The 10,646-nt window shown below is 43.1% G+C and overlaps 5 protein-coding genes across 5 annotated transcripts; 3 read left to right on the forward strand and 2 right to left on the reverse strand.

Moving 5' to 3' along the window:
* The first annotated feature begins 461 nt into the window (after positions 1–461).
* Positions 462–1,512, forward strand: LOC117576717 (low molecular weight phosphotyrosine protein phosphatase). The gene is made up of 4 exons (XM_034261736.2): positions 462–622; positions 682–863; positions 918–1,091; positions 1,152–1,512. The coding sequence occupies exons 1-4, from the start codon at positions 589–591 to the stop codon at positions 1,461–1,463; spliced, it is 702 nt and encodes a 233-aa protein (XP_034117627.2). The 5' UTR covers positions 462–588; the 3' UTR covers positions 1,464–1,512.
* An 86-nt stretch (positions 1,513–1,598) lies between these two features.
* On the forward strand, positions 1,599–3,222 carry LOC117576715 (opsin Rh2). The gene is made up of 6 exons (XM_034261734.2): positions 1,599–1,759; positions 1,820–2,458; positions 2,515–2,625; positions 2,693–2,859; positions 2,965–2,998; positions 3,062–3,222. Exons 1-6 carry the CDS (start codon positions 1,652–1,654, stop codon positions 3,155–3,157), a joined length of 1,155 nt encoding a protein of 384 aa, XP_034117625.1. The 5' UTR covers positions 1,599–1,651; the 3' UTR covers positions 3,158–3,222.
* An 832-nt stretch (positions 3,223–4,054) lies between these two features.
* On the reverse strand, positions 4,055–4,636 carry LOC117573491 (uncharacterized). The gene is made up of 2 exons (XM_034256719.2): positions 4,541–4,636; positions 4,055–4,481 (listed from the first exon to the last, which is right to left on the reverse strand). The coding sequence occupies exons 1-2, from the start codon at positions 4,583–4,585 to the stop codon at positions 4,173–4,175; spliced, it is 354 nt and encodes a 117-aa protein (XP_034112610.1). The 5' UTR covers positions 4,586–4,636; the 3' UTR covers positions 4,055–4,172.
* A 1,884-nt stretch (positions 4,637–6,520) lies between these two features.
* Positions 6,521–7,356, reverse strand: LOC117576718 (uncharacterized). Its single transcript, XM_034261738.2, has 2 exons — positions 7,190–7,356; positions 6,521–7,125 (listed from the first exon to the last, which is right to left on the reverse strand). Exons 1-2 carry the CDS (start codon positions 7,238–7,240, stop codon positions 6,679–6,681), a joined length of 498 nt encoding a protein of 165 aa, XP_034117629.1. The 5' UTR covers positions 7,241–7,356; the 3' UTR covers positions 6,521–6,678.
* Positions 7,357–8,475: 1,119 nt separating this feature from the next.
* LOC117576716 (endophilin-A) lies at positions 8,476–10,646 on the forward strand. Its single transcript, XM_034261735.2, has 2 exons — positions 8,476–8,939; positions 9,120–10,646. The coding sequence occupies exon 2, from the start codon at positions 9,238–9,240 to the stop codon at positions 10,339–10,341; it is 1,104 nt and encodes a 367-aa protein (XP_034117626.1). The 5' UTR covers positions 8,476–8,939; positions 9,120–9,237; the 3' UTR covers positions 10,342–10,646.

Below are 10,646 nucleotides of genomic sequence, written 5' to 3' on the forward strand. Positions count from 1 at the left end.
AATTGAGACACTGTGCCGGAGTAGCTGGGTCATGACAGGGCCAAAATGCAGCTCTTGAGGATAACAGCAACAGGCGGAGAAGTGCATTGCACACACACACCCTCGCATACATAGAAAAGCACACAGACAGAAAAGCACACAGACAGGAAAATACATGGATAGAGAGTGGAAAAGAGTCCGACACGTACGTGGCATAGACACTCGTGCAACGCATTTGCTGAAGCCACATTTCAGCTGCCACAATGAGAATCATAGAAATTCGGCGCGAGAATAATGCGCGAAGAGGAAACGCCGAGAGGTGGCGACGCGAGTTTTATGAGGCATTTCGCGTTGCGTTGCGTTGCTGCCGAGCTGAAGCTGAACTCTTGTCGCACATTCAGTGGGACATGCCTCATTTGTGTTAATTTGAAAACGGTGGCAGCGGCAAGGACTTCATGAGGTCGACCCAAGTAGGCGTTAGATAAATGCCAGACAAAACGAAAATTACATTTATAGTAATTTTAGCTCGCACACGAATGCGTACAAAATAGGAATAGGAAAAAATAGCAAGTTTTAAATTGTTCAAATTTTCTGTATTAATATAATAGCATGTCGTATAAAAAGCTGCTCTTTGTATGCATGGGTAAGTTAACACAAGTTTTCTTCAAACATCGAATGTTGTGATATAACTGTGGAACTCAGGCAACTCTTGTGGCTCACCGATGGCCGAGGCCATCATGCAGAATCTAATGGTGAAGACGAGTCTCTACTGGGAAATCGATAGCGCAGCATTGCGCACCTGGAACATTGGAAGAAAGCCGCATAAACAATGCTTAAGAGTTCTGCGGGAACACGGACTGCGTTCGGATCACTTTTGCAGGCTGGTTAGTTGAGCAATCAATTTATTTAGATTCATTTTCAACCGCTCTTCTCGTTAGCTGACAGTGCATGACTTTAGCTATTTTGACCACATCATCGCCATGAATGAGCACGTCCATAAAGAGCTGATGCTGTGGGCAAACGGCAATCATGTGCAAAACACCTCGAATGTTGTCATGCTGGGTTCATATACCAAAAATGGCAAGTCCGTCTCGCTTATCGATCTTTCGCCCGTAAGTAGTCACCATAAAGAGGTTTAAACTATGAATTCAATGAATTTCCTTAATATATAGAGTCGCAAACTGAAAGCATTTCGCATCGCCTACTATCAAATCAAGGATTGCTGCAAGCAGTTGATACTCAGTCAGCATGTGAAAATTGTTCGATATGATTTGCCCAGCACAGATGAAGAAGATGAGCAGAACTTGGACACGATGCTTCGATCAGGATCACCAGAGTCAGATAAAAGTTTGTCTGAAATAATGCCCGACCTTGTAAAGCGATATCCATCAAGAACTTCTGTATCGACTGTATCTTCAGTACATAATTGCCTTGAGAAGAAATTGTGTGACAATTGTGGACAACAGTTTTTAGCCACCCTCTAAGTGACGTGTTACGACCTTGCAATAAATTTATAAGATGACTTTAATTCGACAGGCATCATTCTTCTACCTATCGCTTATCGATTGCTCTTTAATTGGCTTTACAATAACTGGGCTATAAATTGTGCGATTCTTTGCCAGCCCAGCTCTGTTGGTTCGAAATTCTTTAATGTGAGACATCTTAGCTGAGCATGGTGGCCAGTTTGTTGCCAGAGACGTTTGCCATTGCCATGTCCGGCTCTGAACTTGGGCCTCGCTACGAGGCGCAGTCGAGCGGTAATGGCTCCGTGCTGGACAATGTAAGTCAACCAGATCCAAAGAAAATCAATCCACAATTCATAATTTCTCTCAAATTGCAGGTGCTGCCGGACATGGCGCACCTGGTCAATCCCTATTGGAGTCGCTTCGCCCCTATGGATCCAACAATGAGTAAGATACTGGGCCTCTTTACGCTGGCCATCCTGATCATCTCTTTGTGCGGCAATGGCGTTGTGGTCTTCATCTTTGGCGGCACCAAATCGCTGCGCACGCCAGCCAATTTGCTGGTCTTGAATCTGGCCTTTTCCGATTTTTGTATGATGGCCTCACAGTCGCCCATTATGCTGGTTAATTTTTACTATCAGACATGGATCTTGGGCCCACTCTGGTGTGATATCTATGCTGTGTGTGGCTCAATGTTTGGTTGTGTGTCCATTTGGTCCATGTGCATGATTGCCTTCGATCGTTACAATGTGATTGTGAAGGGCATCAATGGCACACCGATGACCATAAAGACGTCTATCATGAAGATTATATTCATCTGGCTCATGGCCACGTTCTGGACAATAATGCCGCTGATCGGCTGGAGCAGCTATGTGCCCGAGGGTAATTTAACCGCTTGCAGCATCGACTATATGACCAGGCAATGGAATCCACGTTCCTATCTCATCACCTACTCCATATTCGTCTACTATGTGCCGCTCTTCTTGATCTGTTATTCCTACTGGTTCATTATTGCCGTAAGTAAATTGTATTTTTCCTTAATTTCTCACACTTTCACGGTCTCACGCTTCAGGCTGTTGCTGCTCATGAGAAGGCAATGCGGGAGCAGGCAAAGAAGATGAATGTCAAGTCCTTGCGCAGCTCCGAGGACTGTGACAAGAGTGCTGAGGGCAAGCTAGCCAAGGTTTAAGTATACCATTTATTTATTTATGTTATATACACTCAACAACTGTGTAATTTTACTTACTCAGGTGGCCCTAACGACCATTTCTCTTTGGTTTATGGCCTGGACTCCATACCTGGTCATCTGTTACTTTGGTTTATTCAAGATCGAGGGTCTAACACCCCTGACGACCATTTGGGGTGCCACATTCGCCAAGACCAGTGCCGTCTATAATCCCATTGTCTATGGCATAAGGCAAGTGTCCAGCACACACACACACACACACACATCCATATAGACACACACAATTAAATGTGTTCTGCTTGAAACTAAAGTCTCTATATCTTTTCCACCCATTAGTCATCCCAAGTATCGTCTGGTGCTTAAGGAGAAGGTAGCTTTAATTGCCTTTCAGCTGTCTATTTAAAAATTAACTGGTATTTTGCTTTCTCGGCAGTGTCCCATGTGTGTTTGCGGCAACACGGACGAGCCAAAGCCAGATGCGCCTCCTTCGGACACGGAAACAACTTCAGAGGCGGACTCCAAGGCCTAAACAGGGCAAACAACTTTAAGCAATTGCCTAGAAAGGGCACAAAAATTAATAAAAAAAAAAAATAATTGCAATTCAAGCAATATGTGTAACTATCAGCAAATGATACAAAAATGTAAAAAATAATCAAATAGACTCAGCTTGTTGAAATTGACAAAATATTTTAATTTATGTTGCATACTTTTAGGAAACGGTAAAAATCAAGAGAACAACTTCGTGGGCGGAGTGCAAGGCCCAAACTGGACAAACAACTTTAAGTAATTGCCTATAAGAGGCACAAAAATGTTTAAAAAAATGAATTCCAATTCAAGCAATATGTGTAACTAGCAGCAAATGATACAAAAATGTAAAAAATAATCAAATAGACTCAGCTTATTGAATTTGACAAAATATTTTAATTTATGTAGCATACTTTTAGGATTACCAAGAAAAACAATGTATGGATTTAATATTTTTTGCTGCAAAGTATGCAACAAAATATGTGTTTGCCCTAAAATCATTCTTAAGATGTAATTTCGGAATTTTAATGTTGTGCTTAGCTTTAAATAGAAGTCAAGGCGAATTCTGCGTGTATTGATCCCACTTGCAGACCTTCAACTTTGCTTTTGTTTCATCTGTGTTTTTTGGCACACATTTTCACGACGCTAATGTCGCTATTTGCTTTGACTGTTTCATTTTGCTGCCTCTAATGACTGTAATTACTCAGTTACATTCGCTTCACTCATTTGACTCCCATCAGACGCATCCCGCACATTTGGTGTAATGAGCACAGAGCACAGAAAGCGAAACAGCCACATACGGCAGTCTAATTAGAATACAACAAAACAAGCAACAAAGCCAAAATTTTTTGAGACCGTCAGCAATTTTGGACCAGAACTTCAACATCAAGGGCTCACACTGACAACGTCACTCAGCTCGCTGGTCTCATATCAAGCCAATCCATCATCAACTTGAACAACAGCCACTAGACACTGAATTGAAGCAGTTTATTTAAAGCAGCACACAATTGACAACAATTTTAGCAGAACAATCCAGGACGAGATGCACCAGATTTGGCCCACGATTGACCAGCCAATTCACCCACTGAGATCAACGCCCAGACCTTGGTTTCAGCCACACAGTTGGTGTGCTTGACAATCTGCTGATCTTTAATCAGTGCTTCATCGCAAATACTTAGCGCCTTCTTCACTGAATCCAATAGCATATTGCCGCTGTCACGAGCTTCGGCATTTGGAGGCAACTTCTCATCCAACATCTCTTTTACAGTGTTTGATACCGCTTGGGAGTTCGCAAGAGAAACGGTGACATTCTGCGCGTTTGTCTGCAACTATGGTGGGGAAATTTGCAAAACAAATTCAACGCAAACTCAAAACTCAAAATACTCACTGGGCAGACAACGAAAAAGAGCACAAAAAGCGATGCAGTCAACATGTTGTGGCTACGTTCAGTAAACTACTGTGTAGATCAGCATCCCAATGCTATGATATCAGGCGTTTCTATTTATTTGGCAACCGCTATCTTTATCTTTTAAACCCCTTATCTAACATCTTATCGGCACGCCTAATGCTGCCATGTAAAACTATGTTGTAAAGTTGCTTGTAAAGTTCCATTCCATAACATTGAAGGCGACTGCTGCGTCAACACTTCTAACCCAATTAAAAATTTTATGGTTGTCTCAGACTCTTAACTATCCGATCTTATCAGCAGATGCGACGAGTGGCAAACGGAAATGCCACGAGTGGCAATTTACACCTTCAAGCTAGGGCAAATATTTAGTACAGGTGCGAAAAGTAAACAGTGGCTACCGAAAATATACGAGCGGATGTGTGATGTCAGCACCGGAGAGGCTTGGTCCGAGTACTTTCAGGCAATCCATAATCCCACTCTGTCTCTCTTTCTCTCTCCAGCTGACTTGCCAAAGCCGCAAAAAATGGTTGCCTGCTTTAGGGGCGCAACTTTTGCATACAAATCCGCAAACCCGAAACAAATTTACATACATGCGCTTATGGAGTGCGCATTTTACGTCCCTTTCTCGCTCCCCTGTCCCTTTTTGTTCGCCGCTTTTTGTTTTTCTAACCAATTTTAGCATATATTTGGCAGAGGCTGCCCAAATGCGGCCGGGTTTTATTTTGTCCACTTTTTTGTTCTTTTTTTTTTAAATATTCGAAATGGCTCAACTTTTGCATTAGCCCCACACAGGGAGGAGGGAAGCGGAAATGGGGTAGCATGGCTGGGCGTGGCAGAACTTAACAAAGTTCCATCATACATACGAACGTATTTGTTGTAATGAGTGATCGAAAGCAAGTTTCAATCTTGGGGCAAATATTTCAATTAAGTGACAAAACTTTGCACTCGCCTGATCCATGTAATTCGCCTTGTCATCGCTGGTATGCATATATATGAGTATATATATATATATATATATATATGTGTGTATATGTATGTGAAGCAGACGCTCCATTGACATGGCCAGCGGCTGTTTCAAAATTTACATTTAATTACATATTTGAATTTGAATTTGAATGTGCTTTGCCGCATTTGGGCGGCCAACGAGGCGTATGCGTCATTTGGCTCAATCTTGTTGCCTTCTTCTGGGCTCCACTCGTGAGCTGGCCTGGCCTGGTCATTTGTGGCAAATCTTTGGCTCGTTAAGCCAAACAATTTAATCCTCCTAAATGCTGAAAGGGGGCGACCGATTTCTGCACCCCAAAATTCATGCACAAAACGACGTGACATCAAATCAAATTGGCCAAAGGACAACTATTAAAAGGACTGGCTTGGAGAGCATGATAATTGAAACTGCATCGTCGAGCTGTGCGCACATAAATCAACATTATCGTTGCCAAAGCCACTCAATGGATCCACTTTTGGTTTGCCATGCGTTCGAAATCATGCAGTGGAAACATTTTGACCAAGCCCCGAAAATTGATGAATGCATAAAGCGGCGTGGCCAACAACAATTTGCACAATGTTGGCTTTCAACCAGTCCGCAACCAACCAGCGAACAAAAAAAAGGACCCAGAGAGAAGGAGGAGCAGGAGGAGGTCATGAAATGCCGCAAAAAGGCGAACAAATAAAGTGAAGGAATTCAAATATTTGGCCAAAATGCGTCAAGTTGTTCACGCTTGGCCTTCTCGGCGACTCCTGCGGACACTGAACTATACATGATGTAAGTGAACGACACAACATTAGCACCTCCCCCAAAAAAGAGAGCGGAAAGAGGAAGCGAAAGGAAAGCTGGAAAATTTCGTAATAGCTGTGAAATTTAATAAAGTACAGATATGCAAAACACTTCAGCAGCTCAGCCCAAGTCGAGTCGAGCCACATCAAAGCGTGTCCTGGCATAGGTCAAGGATGTGTCTTGAATTTTCCATCTACTAAACATTCTCTTACTTTCTTTTTCTTGTTTTTTTTTTTTGCTGCTTTTCAAACGTTTATTAAAGTATATCGAATCTATGCTGGTGTATTGCTTTTTAGTTAGTTTGTTTCATTTGCAGTGAATGCAAAGTTTTTTCGCCTGAGGCTTAAACAACGACCGCTGCGGGGGTGGAGGCAGCAAGACGTGCCTGCCACTCGTCATCGATGGCCTTCAGCTCGTTCTTGGCAGCCGTCAGAGTGGGCTTGACGCAACGGATCTGCAGCCAGGGCAAAGTGGCGGTGGTGCAGCCAGCGAATCCTTCTTGTGCCTTATCCAAGCTAGCCTGTACACGCTGTGCAAGATCTGCGGGGAAATCGGGCTGGGCGAGCAGACGATCGGCTTCCTTTTGCAGCACAACGGACTGGAAGAAGACGGAGACAGAGAAGCCTCCGAATGATGGAACAACTGGGGCAGCGGGAGCTACGGGTGCTGCGGGGGCAGCTGGAGCAGCACCTCCCGTACCTGCTCCTGGAAGGGAGGTACCGAAAAGTCCATTCAAATATGGATTATAGGCGGCAGCAAAAGGATTTGCCGCAAAGTTGAAAGGTGGACCCTACAGATAATAATTTTCACTTGAAATAAATGATGCAATCTTTTAACACTATTCACTTATTTACCTGAGCGCTAGCGCAGGCGATGGCAGCGAGTAAAACAATTGCGAATTTCATTTTATTTTGTTAAAGCGATTCGATTTCGTTTTCTTCTGAGTATAGCTCAGTCGTGGTAGTTTCAGAGAGACTAATATCTGGCTAGACATTGGAGGGGGCTTATATACACATTCGGATAACTAATAATTTTCATCGTTATCAGCGTGCCGTCTCACTCCAGCGCGTTAGGTTGTTATTGAACTGATTTACATGCCCTACTATTTGTTTATCAAAGGTAGCACAATAATCTCAACAAGAGGTTATCTTTTTGAGATAAAATCTGAGAATTTGCAAAAGCTGCCGTCTCACGCAAAGACGTCAGGAATGTGATGAGCCATATTCGGTAGATGTTTTAAATTCCAAAAAAAAAACATTAAAACTTAAGTATCTATTTCCCAATCAATAACTTCAAATAATGCGCGTTAATTTCAAATTTAACATTTCTCGTTAAGTTGACAGCTCTGTACATTGTATGTTAATTATTGGGCGCAACTATTTGAAATTCGGTAGCTGCAATTTTATCTGTTATATCAAGCTATAAACTTATACGCAAATTACTTTACAATGCCATCCAATGAGTCATATGTTTTTTTAAGAAAATATCCAAACAAACAAGTGATAAATATTTTGCACAGATTGTAAAACTAATAATTCAGCAAACACTTCATTCACAAAACGCGTTAGATAAATATTGTTAATTGCCTACATTAAGAAGTAAGTAAATAACAGTGCTACTTTAATTGATTATTTTGTTGCTGTTTGTTATCTCGACTCAAATGAAAATGTATAGAAGCATAACAAGCTGAAAAATATTATGTAACGTAACCGACTTTAACTAACAGTTGTAAGACATGTTAACAGCTGTAGACAATAATATCGCAGTGTGACCATTACTACATATAATAATTCTGGTACCAAAATACTGAAACTTACATTATCCTTACTCGCCTTGATTTGTTGTTTTGTTCAACGTTACCTTAATTAAGATAAATAAAATGCTGTTGTCAAGAAAATCCAATTATAACTAAAAGATGTATTGCATTTTTGTAGAAAAACTACAAAAGTAAATACATTTTAAAATCGCGCGCCTAGCTTAACGTATTTTCTGCTTAAATTGACCCACACACGCATAATTAGTGTAACCAGCCTCGTAAATAGGGCAGTGTGATACGCTGGTATTTTTTCCGACGCAAAATAGTATATTTCCATACGCAATGTTGCGGTCACGCTGTAGATACTAAACATTTTTGTACACAGCCAAATATCGATTTAGTTTGATAGAGGAAAAACGACCCCCGCGTCCAACACACCAGCCCCAAGGCAGAGGGAGAGAAATAGTAGTAGTAACGACAGTCCTTCAAACATTACGCAGCGAAAAAGAAAAAAACTCCAAGGTTCTGCTGCATTCATATTAAAAACGACTAAAAGTGTGAAGAGAAGTGTCAAGCGCTGTGTGCTGCGTGAGAAGAGACGAGATACCTCAGAACGAAACGTGCAGCGCAAACGAAACGAGTGAAAGTGCAAAAAAAATAGAAAAAAGAAAAGAATTGAAAATCTATACGACTGGCGTTTTGTCACAATTTCTTCCAGTATTATATCCACAGCCTCAATCTCAATCAGTGTCAGCCACAAGCAGCAAGCAGCGGGAGCAGCAGCGTCAGAATAAACCTATCCACCCCCAACATCGACGAAGACGACGTCAACGTCAAGTGCACGCCGCGTAAGTCGTTCAAACGTTAAAAATAGAAATACATTTTATGTTATTGTATATAGAGTTTAGTCCAAATCTATGAAATCGAAATTGGAAATTCGAAATTCAATTCAATCAAATCAACAATTAAGCGCCGCTTGAAATATGCACAATTGGCAAGTCAACTAACTCCACTAAACCCGTTCACAGCAACCGCGTCGTTGACATCAAACCACAGCGAGTAAAACTAGCAGCGCACCAACAGAGGCAGCGCAGCAGCAGAGACAGCTCGATCAGCAGCAGCAACAAACAACAACAAGGCTTCGCCATGGCTTTCGCCGGACTGAAGAAACAAATCAACAAAGCGAATCAGTATGTGACGGAGAAAATGGGCGGTGCGGAGGGCACCAAGCTGGATTTGGATTTCATGGACATGGAACGTAAGACGGATGTCACCGTTGAGCTCGTCGAGGAGCTGCAATTGAAGACGAAGGAGTTCCTGCAGCCAAATCCAACGGCCAGGGCCAAGATGGCAGCAGTCAAGGGCATCTCGAAGCTGTCGGGACAGGCGAAATCGAATACGTATCCACAGCCGGAGGGACTGTTGGCCGAATGTATGTTGACGTATGGTAAGAAGCTCGGCGAGGACAACAGCGTGTTTGCGCAGGCGCTCGTCGAGTTTGGCGAAGCGCTGAAACAAATGGCCGACGTCAAGTATTCGCTGGACGACAACATCAAGCAGAACTTTTTGGAGCCGCTGCATCATATGCAGACCAAAGACCTGAAGGAGGTCATGCATCATCGCAAGAAGCTGCAGGGCCGGCGTCTCGACTTTGATTGCAAGCGTCGCCGGCAGGCCAAAGATGATGAAATTCGTGGTGCTGAGGATAAGTTTGCCGAATCACTGCAATTGGCACAGGTAGGCATGTTCAATCTGTTGGAGAACGACACTGAGCATGTCTCGCAATTGGTCACTTTTGCTGAAGCACTATACGATTTTCACTCTCAATGCGCCGATGTGCTGCGTGGTCTGCAGGAGACGCTGCAAGAGAAGCGCGCCGAGGCAGAGAGCCGGCCACGCAATGAGTTTGTGCCCAAGACGCTGCTCGATCTGAACTTGGACGGCGGTGGCGGCGGCCTCAATGATGACGGCACGCCGTCCCACATTAGCTCGAGCGCCTCGCCGTTGCCCTCGCCGATGCGCTCGCCAGCCAAATCCATGGCCGTCACACCGCAGCGCCAGCAACAGCCATGCTGTCAAGCATTGTACGACTTTGAGCCCGAGAATCCCGGTGAATTGGGCTTCAAAGAGAACGACATCATCACGCTACTCAATCGTGTCGATGACAATTGGTATGAGGGTGCTGTCAATGGACGCACCGGCTATTTCCCGCAGTCCTATGTGCAGGTGCAGGTTCCACTGCCCAACTAAACTAAACAGAAACTGAAACTGAAACTAAACGACAGTAAACAGTAAAGATGCCATGCAGTAGATGGATTTAGAATTAAAAACTGAATGTTTTTTTGGTTTCGTCGTCCAGCAGTCGGCGACCAAGTTTGGCAGTAAAACAAAACAAAGCAAAACAAAAAGAAAGAGAGAAAAAAAGAGCAAAACAGCAGCAGCAGCACATGCATTGCATACAATATTATGTAGTAGTTGATTATAATGCGGTTAGAAGTTACGGTTACGGCTTAGCTAGCTACAGCACACAGCACACATTCATTCGTGGCCATAAA

This window comes from Drosophila albomicans, chromosome 2R (genome assembly GCF_009650485.2).
Source record: "Drosophila albomicans strain 15112-1751.03 chromosome 2R, ASM965048v2, whole genome shotgun sequence".
NCBI classification, from domain to species: domain Eukaryota; kingdom Metazoa; phylum Arthropoda; class Insecta; order Diptera; family Drosophilidae; genus Drosophila; species Drosophila albomicans.